At 44.1% G+C, this 14,553-nt stretch overlaps 1 protein-coding gene across 3 annotated transcripts in view; it reads left to right on the top strand.

The window, feature by feature from the left end:
* LOC137256304 (nuclear receptor corepressor 1-like) overlaps nt 1-14,276 on the top strand; it is a 99,081-nt gene extending 84,805 nt beyond the window's left edge. For all 3 annotated transcript variants that reach the window (XM_067794067.1, XM_067794057.1, XM_067794075.1), the window contains 7 exons: nt 164-320; nt 568-861; nt 1,597-2,049; nt 2,671-5,541; nt 5,928-6,136; nt 7,223-7,466; nt 10,824-14,276. In XM_067794067.1, the coding sequence (XP_067650168.1) occupies nt 164-320; nt 568-861; nt 1,597-2,049; nt 2,671-5,541; nt 5,928-6,136; nt 7,223-7,466; nt 10,824-12,475 (5,880 nt within the window). In that variant the 3' untranslated portion in view covers nt 12,476-14,276. The remainder of the gene's footprint in view (nt 1-163; nt 321-567; nt 862-1,596; nt 2,050-2,670; nt 5,542-5,927; nt 6,137-7,222; nt 7,467-10,823) is intronic.
* The last annotated feature ends 277 nt before the right edge of the window (nt 14,277-14,553 follow it).

The following is a 14,553-nucleotide window of genomic DNA, read 5'->3' as shown; positions in this document are numbered from 1 at the left end:
ATGAGGTCAAAATCACACAATGATGAAACATGATTCAAATTTCTGGCTAATTCGTGATAAATCATGTGTACACAGATTCCCAAGTCACTTTAAAAGTCTTTCATTTATTTGATGTTTGTAGTTGAGAGGCTCAGAATCATGATTATTTATTCACCTTGACCAGGCTGACAAGAGAACAACATCTATTTCTGAAAGTGTGGCATCGACTGTAACAGCAGCCTCAGACCCAGAGATGCTGTCCAGTGATGACGATAATGGTGCAGATGATGATTCCGACACTGCCAGTGCCCCCAGTCCTACAACACTGCCCATTGATGAAGGTGAGTCACGAGGTGAATCTTGTCATCAGCAACAATAAGAACAGCATTTTCGAAAGGGCATTTGATGATCACAGGTTACATACAGATAGAAGCTGTCATATAAATGAATATGAAGTGAGATGTTCGAATTTCCCTATGATGGTAAGTAATTTTAACAAGTTTACAACTGTCTGAGTGTGGCTGTTGCTTTGTGTAAATCGACCTTGGGTTTGGTTTTTGGTGGTAAATTGTATGTTACTTTTCATAGGTGAGGATTCTGTTCCAAAGATTGATCCCATCCAGCCTCCAAGGGAGACTGAGATGGACCCCCCAGGGCCAACCCTTGGCCTCACGCAGGAGAATCTCTCACGCAACAAGACACTGAGCGCCAGCCAGGGCAGCCTCCGAAGCATACCTGACAACGACAGCAGTGCCACAATGAGTGCTGATGAGGGGCCAGGGCCAGGACCGGGGACAGGGGCTGTTTCACACCATCCCCACCCAGAACCGCCCCCACATGTAGCCCCACCACCACCACCAAGGCCAGTCAGCCAGCCAACGGGTAAGTCAAAATAACTGTTTTTGTCTATCTCAGTATAGGTAAAAGATGTTGTTAATTTACCTGAATATCAGTTTGTTATTGATAAGTATCAGATAAGTGAAATTTGAGCAGCATTTTGAACATAGTTTAGAGATGAGGTGATGTGAAATGGTGTTATGAGTATTCCGCTCATATGACTGCGTGCATGTGCGTGTGTGGATGGGGCGTGCATGTATGGCCAGAGTTGAGCTGGAATCATCATGCTAACTCATTGAAATACCCCATTCAGAAATGTTATAATGACTGCGAGCCAACCAGTCCTTTTTGTACCCATACCGAGCACAAGCATTATCTTTATGTAACTTTGTGACAAATTATCAGACACAACATCTTCATATCAATAATCATGAATTGTTCTTCCAATGGACAATGTTCATGAATATCAATAATTGTAGCCAGCCCTAATATGACTATTACAGCTTGAGAAACACCATGACACATATAGCAGTAACACATGCTTGTTGGCCAAGCATTATCAATTTCCTGTTGAACTTGTTTCAACAAGAACTTCAGTGTTTATTTTTTATTTTGTGCAAATCCTAGTTGACTTTTGGAACATGTTGGGAATGCAAGATATGTATATGTACATAGTATAAATTGTCTGAAGTATCCTAATAAAAAAAAATGAAAAAATTGAATATAATCAGTACGACTTGATAGATCTATGTGTCTAATCAGTGTTTGTTTCTTTTGCAGCAGAATCGAATGACCTGAAATCTCAGAGCCCAAGACCACGCTCAAACACAGGCACCCCCATCAGTCAGCCTCCTCCCATCTCCTTGAGTGCCAGCCCTATCCCTGCCCCACGTGAACAACCACAACATTCAACACCAAACACAGGGGCAAACCTCCGACCAGAAGGGCATCCCAGTCAGAGGGATCAGAACGTCATTGATTTCTCCAATGCCAGCAAGTCAGCTTCTCCCTTCCCAAGCCACCTGATGGCTCCAGACATCCGCCTGTCACCACGCCCTCCTAGCACACACTCTGAAGGGAGTCGCAGTGCCATCTCACCCCACCCCCAGCAGTTTGCCATGGATAAGAAACCAATGAAGCCGGCATGTGTTCGAGACTTGATCCACTCAGCCATCGAGAGGAACCTGGGACAGCCGAGTGAAAGATACTCTGACCAAATGCAGGACAGGAGCAGTAAGTTGATTATCTTGCAGTGGCTGCCTGTCACTTACCATATGCAGTGACGAGAGAAAGTGATTAAATTAATGTCAGAGGGTGTGATGATATTTTTAAACGTTCAGAATCTTTGGTGATGCTTTCTTTTTGTAGCAGTATAAATCTTAAGTGTAGATAATTTTGGATGGTGGCTGACGTCTTATGTGTGAGGCCCATTTTCTGGTGTCCCCCGCTGTGATATCGCTGGAATATTGCTAAAAAAGCGGCATAAAACCAGACTCACTCACTCACTTATAACCCCCAGACCACCATCCACTGACTTAATACAGAGACAGTCACATGTTTTTAAACTGTAATGCAATAACATGTTAAAAATTACACAATGCCATTTAGAAAGTGGTCAAGTGTAACATATGTTATATCTGGGATTACACACATTGGCTGAGCGGGTTAGGTGGCTGAGTTTGTGTGCTGGCCTGTCTTTGGGCATGTGGGTTTGAATCCTGGATTGGACTCAATCCAACAAAGGTACTAGAATGTCAGCTTGAGAAAGTGTAGTCCCCAATATTATGTATGTTACATAACATGTTACCAGTGGAAACCAAGTGTGGTTTATAAATCTTCATCTTCTTATTGCAGGACCACCTTCTTCAGACCCAAACCAGAGACCACCAGCTGCACAAATGTCAAACTCAGGGATGCCCCAGGATCTGCGCAAGGAGAAGCGAGAGCCAGTCATGACTTCCATGCAGGGTGACTCACGTTCCATGCCCCCTTACGGCATGGCCAGACACATGGAGAGAGAAGGACCACATGATCACAGGGAGTCCAAGGATGCTACAGACTTGTCACGGAGGCCTCTTGATTTCACAGACAAAGGACCTCATGGCTACAAAGGAGACCCCCGTGACTTTGATCCTCATAGACAACGCTCATTTGACTCGTACACAAGAGCAACTGAAAGGGTTCCTAGTCAGATGGTTGTGCCACCACCTGCCCATTCACACCATGGGACTCCATCTGTGCACCAGTCTGATGCAAGTCGAGGAAGACAGCCAGAAATGAGAGACAAATCCCCATCTTTGTATCCTCCTGAACATGGCCGATCATTGTCTCCAGCAGTGCGAGGAGGCATTCCCCCACAGTGCAGTTCTCCTTATGGACCTGAATCCGTTAGATCACCAGCTTCCAGAATTCCACCTCCTCCACCACTCATTAACAACTCAGCCAAAACCTCCCCAAAATTGACCCGCTCACCCCCAGGGGGCCCTCATCTCATGATACCCCCAGGTTCCATTACCCATGGCACACCGGTCAGTCACCACTCCACCCCGTCTCCTGTGGGTCACCCCATGACCACAAGCCCTATCGGAAGAAGAATGGAAGGAGTCTCTCGGCAGCCAACACCACCATCTGCTGCACAACGAATGGAAGGATCAATCACTAAAGGAACCCCCATGAACCGTGAAGGGGGTGTTGGGAGAGGGATGCCACCTGAGGGAATGCCGAGGATGCCAGGAATGATTGACCCTGGATCTATAGGCAGAGGACATCCCATGTATGAGGGTCCCTACAGACCCCCTGTGCCTGGAGGCTATGAAAGAGGGGAGGTATCCAAGCCACAATACTACCAGTATCAATATCCAGAGCAGCCCTACAGCAGTTCCAAGCAGACAATAATGAGTGACTATATGACTGCCAAGCAGATGCCTCGAAGGTCCCCAGCTGCTCAAGAGAAAGATGGACGTTTGTCTCCAAGAGGAAGAGAAAATGCACCTCGAAACTTCCCAGGCAATGTTGATCCTCGAAACATGGACCCAAGGATGCAAGCTATCTTTCCTGTACACACGCAACACGTTGTTTATGTTAATCCAGCTCAGATTCCAGCTTCCTCTGCTGACCGAGCTCAAGGAAAGACATCACCTTTACCTCCACGAGCAACACCATCCCCAAGGGATGAAAAAGGAATGTGGGGCCGCCCCCATGGACATCACATCCCCACATCCACAGCAACCACCCTTCCTCTGGACCAGCACCACCCTCAGAGACCCAGCATTGTCATGGGCACTGGCAAGCCACCCCACTTGTCAGAGATGATGTCCTCCCGAATTGAACAGCAAAGCAGTGGACCTGACAGCACAAGTGTTCAGCGACAGGCCATGTCTCCCAGACAAGCAGAACAGAGGCATGCCGAAGCACAGATGTCACACACCATGTTGATGGTGAGAGACCCCAACAGCCGACCTCGACTGTCCCCAAGTCAGCAGATGCAGTATCGGTACCCTGACCAGCAGAAGGAGGAGAGGATGGGCATGTCTGGTCCTTGGAACCAGCTCCAGCAGCGAGAGGAGCATTCTCAGAAACCCCGGGCGTACGATGCCCGACAGATGCCAGAACATGGCCGGAGGGAGCATGAGAGGATGCCAGAGGCACAGATGTATCAGAGAGATGGACGTATGGTTCATGAATCAGGTATGATGTACGCTAAACCAGAAGTCCGGGATGTAAGGGACAGAGATGAACCTATGTATGTTGAAAGAGAACCAAGACAGGCTGAAGTACAATCATCCTCAGACTCCACTCCCCAGAGACAAATGACGGATCCAAACTACATCCGTCAAATGACCGGAGACCTGCCCGGATCAGCAATGATCCTTTCAGCCTTCCAGAAGGACTCCGCTGTGGCCCATACAGTCACCCAGCCAACATCCACTAGCACTGCTGCAAGAAGCCTGACAGCAGCGACTCTGATTGATGCAATCATCACCCATGAGATCCATCATGCAAACCCTGAAGAAAAAAAGAATGAGCGTAGACCTGCTGCTGGGACAACACCACCGATGAGTAGACAGCCTGAGATGAACAAACCACCTCAGAGTATGGACACATCAGATCCTGGTCTTCAGGGGCAGTACAAGCAACCTCGCAAGTACCACAGTGATCCTCAAGTGCAGTCACGATCTGAAATGGAAGCAGAAAGACAAAGTTTAGCTCATTCGGGACAACAGATTATTTCAGCCATGGCTTCAAGACAGTTGGACCGGGAAGGGAATGGCCCTCAAATTGGACATATCCCTGGTCCTAATGCATTACGTCAGTTCCATGCAGCACAGCAGGCAAATCAGCAGTATGCACAAGCACAAGCACAAGCACAAGCTCAGGCCCAAGCTCAGATTCAGATTCAGGCTCAGGCTCAGGCTCAGGCTCAGGCTCAGGCTCAGGCCCAGGCCCAGGCTCTTCAGTTTAGTCAAAGTCAGAATCAGATGCAGCATCAAGGTCAAGGTCATGGTCATCCTGGACCTCCCCACTCTCAGGGTCATGGGCAAGCTTCTTCACAGTCTCAAGGTCATGGTCAGACCAGTCATGCAGGGAGTCAGAGCTCAGGATCTTCATCTAAGGCCATAACTCTTGGGGAACACATCGATGCAATCATTATCAACGACTACCACAGCAAAAGGTCGGGCCAGAACAAAGGTGCGAGTCTCCTCAGCCAAATCAACAGTAGTGGAAGTAAGTCATCTGTGTAGATACCATGCATGTTGTGCAGCAACCTCTGCTGGGTGTTGAAGGTGACTGGATGGATCATTTGCTCAGGACCTGTAATCGTACAATGTCATAACCTCAAAGGGTAATGTGTTTGCTCATGACATCAACCACCATCATCACAGCTGAAACATTGCTGAGTAAGGTGTTAAACATCAACCAAGCAAATGATTAACTGTTATCTAATATGGCTGAAGTTTTTATGGTGACAAAGTATATGGCTTGATATTGCTGAAAACTAACTAGTAATCATCAGGTCTCATGGATAAAACTGAAATATTGCTGACAACTATTTGCACATAAACTGTACAGATATGGATTTGATATTGCTGACTAAGTTCCTTACCTTCCAGCCCCAGGACAACCTGTGACCTCTACTCCATCTTTGATAGCTGAGCCACACCCATCTTTAATGACAAGCCTGACGCCCCCAGTGTCCCGAACATCCCCCTCTGAGGTGGGTTCCTCATCAGACCCTCAGCGGCCTCGAAGTTACTCTGCAAGCAACCCTCACTATGAACAGGTCTACCACGCCAAGTGGAAGAAGAGGGTACAGCAGCAGGTGGGCACATGTAATGTAATGCTTATGCATTTTCAGAGTTAAAGGCATACATGTTGCCATGCTTACAGTATCCATACTTAGTTGACAAATCCCATGTGTATAGAGTGTGTATGTGTTACTGCCAAAAGTCCAAGAATTTTTTGATGATAACACTTCAGGTGTTTTTGGTGTAGGATGCTAATATTTGGTTGTACAGCTGATAATACGTTTAATAGATTTATTTGAGGCCATTTCTATGGTTGAGACAGTGTAAATAATGTCATGTATGAAACTTACCTGTAAAATTAGGATTATTTAGACTGCAAAATTCATTATCATACCAAACTGGGAGTGGTTGGGTAGCGTAATAGTTAAAGCGTTTGCTTGTTGCACTGAAGACCTGGATTTGATTCCCCATGTGGATGAAATGTGTGAAGTCCTTTTCTAGCGTCGATGCCATGGTATTGATAGAATATTGTCAAAGCGGCTTGAAACCTACGTACCTCACTCACTCATACACTCACTCACTCTGTATTCTGCTGAAGGTGAAATTGCACTATAATGGTTTGCATACCACTGTGACATTGTTGTTTTCCCTGACCTGACTAGCCGTGAAGCTCTGGGTTAGAATATTTATCTTCCATAACCTTTGCCATAAAAGGTGATTAATGGGATTGGGTGTCTCACTGACTTGATTGAGACTTGTCATCTGTTCCCAGTCCAGTTTCCCAGATCAATGAATGGATTGTCTGGTCCAGACTCAATTATTTACAGACTGGCACCAGAATATTGCTGAATGGGACAGAAAGCTAAATTCATGCAATCACTCATTCACTAGGGTTATTCCCCCTCAATTTATTTCATTCACCTGACATGACAATCACAAGACTTCACCTCACTTCCTGCTGCTGAATCTGGATGACAGTACTGTTACTCTCAAGACACTGGCCACTAGTGATGTCAAATACATTAACAGTTGTGAAAGATAGTTAACAAATTAAAGTCTTAGGAGCTTTAAGTTTCACATTTGCTAGGACTGCCTATTGACTCATCAAACTGCTCAAGTGTAACGTATGAAGCGTGATTGATATTGTGTTATATTTGCAGCAGGAAATCGAAGCTTCTAGCCACCAGGAATCTCTGTCCTCGTCTTCTATGCCATGCCCCTCCCCTCACTCAGGGGTTGAAAATGAGGGCCTGCGGGTACCAAGCAAACACAACAGTCCTCAAGGCATGGAGCGGGGTGGGCTTCACGCCGACCAGTCCCGCTCCCCCCAGCCACCTCCGTCATCGCTGCCCAGCCAGCAACACCTGGACAGCGTCGTCATAGAGCCTGTCTCTCCCACCCCAGGTAGCCCTATGCCACATATTCGCAGGTGTTCTAACTTTCTACCCTATTCTAGTTTATGTTTCACTGCTGCCACTGCTTGTGTTCCTGTCATCAGCTGCTCGTGCTCCTCACAGGTACCCCTTCCGGCCCTTCAGCCGCTGCACTCCATCTTTTATTGCCATATGTCCATCTGCTACTTAGGCTACATAGAATAGCTCTATTATAACTGTTCCTTAAGACACGTGAGATTGTGACCAAGGACTCCCTGTAATTCATAGGCACCATATACATGCTTTGAGCAGTTCATTGAAACAAATGATTATATAGTGTACCTGAGTACAAGTGTGTCTTGTTTCACCGGTATGGACCATTGTTCATTCAAGATACAAACTGTTTGCAGTATTTCATTGACTGCAGACACCAGTGATATAGCTCTCACTCACTCACTCCTTAAGCAGTTCATTGTAACGAATGGTCATATAGTGTACCTGGGTACAAGTGTGTCTTGTCTGACCGGCATTGATCATTGTTCATTCAAGATACAAACTGTTTGCAAAACTTCATTGATTGCAGACACCCCTGATATAGCTCTCACTCACTCACTCACTCACTCACTCCTTAAACTGAAACAAATTTACACATGCCTTAAACAGGAGCTGAGTAACTCAGTCACTCCTTAAACAGTAACACTCACTCACACACATCTTTGGCGGCGGTGTAGCCTTGTGGTTTAGGCTTCTACTCATCACGCTGAAGACCAAGGTTCGATTCCCCACATGGGTACAATGTTTGAAGCCCATTTCTGGTGTCCCCTGCCATGATTTTGTTAGAATGTTGCTAAAAGTGGTATAAAACCTACCCCACTCGCTTAATCACTCACTGTCACACCTTAGACAAGCAGTAACACAATGAAAGATCCAGACTACAACACAGGCAAGTCCTCCATGTTTAGGGAATGTGTGCATGGCTTCTACTCCAGTGCTTCTTCTCTCCACCATCTCACAGCATCCTCCACAATGTTGACGTAAGTACTGCAGTAATGCAGACACAATGCAAATACTGTTGATAAGGCAGGTACAATGGTAAGAAATACAAACTGGGCCTAGATTTTCAAAGCTCTCTTGGTGTTAAGATTGTCGTAAGTGTCATACATTAACATTAACTTATGACTATCTTAGCTCTGAGAGAGCTTCAAAAATCTAGGCCCTGAACTGTAATAAATATTTGTCATAAATTTTAATCCTCATTAACTTGTTAAGACAAACTGTCTATGTTTGAAGATCAGAAGTTAGTGGTCAGTTTCGGAGAATTCTGATGTCAACATAATGTCATAGATTATTTTCAAATGATATCATATATTGGAATTGAAAATTTCGAACAGGAAATTAGGCCAGCAAGATTTATGGTTATTGTAGCCTGTATCGTGTAATAACTGTCATATTACCAATAACATTTCTCAAGTCCAGCACTTACCTCAAACGGTTGAAGTGTTCTCCCATAACATCAAAGGACCAGGTTTGATACCCCACGAGTAAAGCCCATAGCTGGTGCTCCAAGCACTGATATAGCTAGAATATATCTGAAGGAAGCACGGAACAACCTTAAACCACACTCATTCTCTCCTATCACTCATGCCTCCAGCAGAATACCTTGCCACTGAAGGTGGAAAGTATGTTTAAACATTGCATACAAAAAATTTTTAATCTGTTATGGGTTTGTTCATTTTGCAGTCTGTAGAAATTCTGTGTGACACAGTCCGTTTTGTTGCTAATATTTAATTTCTAATATTGCATTTGTCTGTACACGTTGCCACACGCAAGAAGTCTGCTGACCAGAATGAGCTTGCCAGCTTTGCAGTAGGCCTTTGCCATGACCTATATACATGCTGTTTGAAACAGGTGCTCTAATTGCTGGCTTTGGATGTTTTATGTTTCCTTGTTTAGTGAGACCATAGTATATAGAGGATATTATATGAGTGTCCATGTCATGCTGTGTTTAGAACATGAGTGCCTAAATGTTGGTATTTTCCAAGTGAGAGTGATGGGATATACCGATATTTAGGCATGAGTGTCATGAACATAGTATATTGTGGCCATGAATATAATATTCTGTTCATGACCAAAGTTGTCAAATTGAGGAAAATAAACCCAAATCTACTTTCAAACATGGGCTGACTACCCGCCATCACCGCATGTAAAATGCAATGTCAGAGGAACCATGACGTCATGGCATTGTTCATGATGTGACATCACCACGACAAAGTGATATTTTGCCGGAGGGCATCGTATGAAAAATATTAACCCTGTTATGTTTGTCCTTCTAGGTAATAAAAACATGTATTGAGCCATTTAGTTACAGGCTGTCAGGGGAACTCGGTAGGTAGGTCATGCCAGATAAGGATAAGCCCCTTGCAGTTCTATACCAGAGTATTCTGTGTGACATGATGACCATGCCCTGTCAAGATATGTATATGATAGTATGCAGGCTTAGTTAGGACATTGATGCAAGGGTATGAAGGTATTTAATGGAACCATATGCCCACTGAATGTCGTCATACTTACTGTTATGGTATGCCTCTTCCATTGATCAGGATACATATAGTGTTATGTATGCTCCTTCAGTTTATCAGGATATATATAGTGTTATAGTATGTCTCTTCATTATATCAGGATATATATATATATATAGTGTCATGTATGCTCCTTCAGTTTATCAGGATATATATAGTGTTATAGTATGCTCCTTCAATATATCAGGATATATATAGTGTTATGGTATGGCCCTTCAATATATTAGGATATGTAGTCTTATGAAATGCCTCTTCGATATGAGGATATGCTCTTCAATGTTAGGATGTGTAATGTGAAAGCATGCCCCTAGAAGATCAGAGCTTTTCGATGTGAAGATATTTAAGTCTTTGAGTATGCCCTAAAAAGGTCCTCTTTGCTGAACTGTTGAAATTTCTTATGTCCAAACAGGTCTCTTCCTAATCTTTGGAATATCTTAACTAAACAGGTCCCATTTACTAACCTGTGGAATATTTTGTTTAAACAGGTCCCTCTTGCTAACCTTAGAAATGTCTTGTGTTAAACAGGTCCTTGCTTTTCAAATGGAATATGTATTGGCTGAACAAGTCCACTTAGCTAACCTTTTGGGATATCTTTTTCTAAACCAATCCTCCTTGCTGAGTGTTGGAATATCTTTTGTATCAACAGGTCCCTCCTGCTATCCTTTTTGACCTCGCAGACTGACAACAGTTAAACTGTTGACACCAGCAGATAACAGCCACATTCACTATCCCTCACTGCTTGATGTTCCTTATATGCTTTGTGTTTGTGTTTCTAGTTGACTGATCTAGCGTTCTGGTTACCTTGGCAGGCCACCACCCCCACCACCAGCCAGCCGACAGCAGTGGCCAGGGTCCCACTACGTCCGAGACTACACCCGCTACTAAAGCCAAGACAGAGTTCAACATCAGCACCTTGGACTTTATGAGGAGGAGAATAGAGAAAGCTTTAATGGAGGAATCCAGTCCCAGTCAGTCAGAGCAGCAGATAGAGTCCTCTGTGCCATCACTTTCTCAGTCTCGCCTCAATCAGCAGCAGCATGCTGTTGAGTCCTCGGTGTCTCCCTCGCTAACAGCTTCTCGGCTTGTGACACAGCAGCAGCAGCAGATGCCACCCAGCCAGCCTCTGCCGTCAAACCGCCAACTGCTTCAGCTTCCAGACACTCGACAAGATGCTCGTCAGCAACCAGGAGATGGACGACTAGGTCATCAGGACAGTAGGTCTTCTGACTCCCAACCCGGTCCACCTGATGGAAGAACATCTCAGCAGCAGCAAGAAGCTTTCCCCAGCAGTTCATCTCAAGTTGATCCATCAGCGGCCCAATCTCAGGAATCAGATGATCGTCAAATATCTGGGATGAGACCAATGGTGTCTGTTTCAGCAGCAGAATCCTCAGAGGCTAGCCATGCAACTGCTGCTACCCCACACTATCAGCAGCCCAAGAAGCGGGGCATTACAAGACCACCTGGCAAATTTGCAGCTCCATCCAGAGATCTGCCTCGCCCTTCATCTGCTGCAGATATGCAAAAAGCCTCATCTTCAGAAAAGAAAACGAAGTCATCAGAATACGACTTCCCTGATAGTCCGGAGGAAGAGGGAATCAGGAAAACTCCAAGTAGTTACATGGCTTTATCTAGTTCTCTATCACGGAGTCCAAGACGGGGACATGTTGACAGTTCTGAGAACCGCTCCGATGGCAGCAGCAAAGGTGAGGGAAACATTGGTAGTTCTGTTGATGAGGGGATTAGTGGAGATGGAGACAAGGTGAGCTCACAAAGCAAAGATCAGAATGAGGCTCAAGGTTACGCAAGTTTTCTTGTGGGTCAGCAGGTGTCAGATAGCTCCCACTTGGGGATGGACCACAGCAGGGAACCTGAGTCACGGAACTTTCCACGCAGCAGATTTGGAGGGCGAGCAGAGAGTGGAGAAGCTGATGACAGTTCCAATATCTCTCACCCCAGCATCGACAGCACTCACTCTGACCACATGGTCATCGATGAGTCTGATATTGGCAGCTCCACAGGAGCAGACGTCTCCTCAGGTGGTCAGATGGTGGACAGACCTCGGTCTGCCAAAAGCTCCCCTCGTGTTCATGACAACAGTCCTCAGTGTAGCACAGATGTTTCTTATGAGGCAGCAGACAATACCAGCCAGAGCAGAGGGGGTTCAGACAGTCTCTCTTCCATGTCTTACGTTCAACGATCTCGCAGTCCACGAGCAGTGGAGTCCAGCTTCTTGGGAGTTGATGTCAACAACCGACCGCACTCTAGCTCTGACCTGCCAACAAGCATGGCGTCAGTCATCCCAGGGTCAGGGGACGTCAGTAGCTACTCCTACTCCACCCCTGCTCAGCCCGTAGTTTCCAGCATGATCGTGGAAGCTGAACACTCTGTCATCTCCCGTGATCAGGAACCTGTGCCCTTATACTCTGCTCAGTATGAAATGCTCTCAGATGATGACTAGTCGAAACATACTAGTTTCAAAACAAAAATCATTTCATTTGTGTACGTACACATTACAAACTTCTTCAACTGGATTCATAGAAAGGGATTTTTCTCAATTTTTTTTTTTTTTTTTTCTTAAGAATGATGAAATTTTGCATAAGGACAATATGTGTTGAACATATCACCCACAAACTGCCATGAGCCCAGACACATGGTCGCAGTTAGATGTACATATGTTAGTAGAAACTTGTTTTGTATGAAGTATCTTCAAGACCCACTGTCAAGGGACAGACAGGAATTGAACACTTCCTCATGTCAATCAACATGCCTGTATCTTGTCTCATTCATCTGATTGTTTTGTTGTTTTTTTTTCAGACACTGTGTGGTACAGATATTTTGTTGAATGTACATTTATGAGTTCCATTATAGCTGAATGTGTAGTCATGGTGCATCAACAGTCCGGGTCAGACGAATTCAGTAGTGACACCAGTTTATATTAGATCATTGTTCTTATTTAATCTACCTGTAGTTTCACCTTTCAGTTCAGAGATAGGGTATTTCTGATAAATCATGTTTGTGTATTCAGTTTTGTTTTTAACATTTTACTGCTGACAGACATCAATGGCAGAAGTACTTAATATATGACTTCCTTATTCTCAAGACATTGGTTTGCTGAATCAGATTTAATTAATGCTGTTTTGTCATTGATGTTTTAAACTCCTAGAGAATGCAGATTGCATTTTTGTACATTTTTAGGTTTCTTTCATTTTCTATGTCAAGTCTAAATGAAAATGACATACACATGTAGGATATACATGATAAAAGCAAACTGAATTTTTGGTAAAATTCTGATGTAATATAGTCATGTAGGTATTCAGAGCATTTCATCATATTTTTTATTAAACAATGGTGAGAGTTTGATGAGTCTGTTGAATGTGACAGTGAACCTTTCATTTTCAGTATCACACCATACAGCAGGAATATTGCCAAGGGTAGTATTCACAACAGACAAATTTGACGGTACAGACAGTCTGACTTCTCTTGATGATTTGTGATGATGATATGTCTCAAGTGCTTCACATAGTTTGTAGGGAGAGATTATTTCTTGACTGGATGTGTGGGTGAGAGGGTGGTACCATTTTGGTGCAATGCGTAATGAGAGTGTATGCTTACATGAGTGGAAATCATGAGTGCTATTTGTCAGTGTCAGTGTTGTTTTTTAAGTCAAAGTGGAGTGTCAGTGTGTGACGTCTGAATGAGTAGATTGGGGAGAAAGGGTGATGTATTTTGCATGTATGTCTTAGTATTGTATTAGGGGAAGGGGGTGTCTGGTTAATATATTACTCAATATTTGATAAGGGTATACAGAGTGACAAGGTGTTGACAAATTGGACTTAATTGAAAATGTACAAAATTGATGCGATATGGGTAAATACTGGGTGTTAAACTTCATTTCATGCAATAAACATAATTATAAGGATATATTTTTTCTCCACAGGCGTTCATAAACTGTCAGCTAGTACAGTATCCTCATCAGGAGTTGAGTATGTTTGTACCACACCTTAGTTTTTGGTGTGTGGATGTTTGGATGGTGTCCATGTGTTTGTACCATACCTTAGTTTAGGGTGGGTGGATGTTTGGATGGTGTCCATGTGTTTCTACCATTTCGGAGTATCATGTCTGATCCCAGTAGCTCAGCATCTGGTGAATGGTTCGTATGTCCCAGCATGACATGTTCTGAGAAACTGGAGACTGGTTCATGTGGATGTACATCACTGTTAACATTATCTTGTTATTCATATAAAAAACAAATCAATGTACATTGTGTTTGTTGTCTTTGTACGACAAAAGGAATTTGGGACTTACGGAAACATGGTGAAGGTGAACACTCAGAAACACATGATAAATATTGCTGTTTGAAATGACCTGATATTCCAAGCAATCAAAAGAAATAGAATCGTCAGTAGGGTGGCCTACTGGTTAAACTTTTTACCTTGTCACAGCTAAGTCCCAGTTTGATTCCCCATATGGATACAATGTGTAAAGCCCAAATCTGGTGTCCTCTGCCATGATATAGCTGGAATATTGCTAATTGCT

Source organism: Haliotis asinina, chromosome 1, assembly GCF_037392515.1.
Source record: "Haliotis asinina isolate JCU_RB_2024 chromosome 1, JCU_Hal_asi_v2, whole genome shotgun sequence".
Classification (NCBI taxonomy): Eukaryota; Metazoa; Mollusca; class Gastropoda; order Lepetellida; family Haliotidae; genus Haliotis; species Haliotis asinina.
This window is presented reverse-complemented; position numbering and strand designations above follow the sequence as displayed.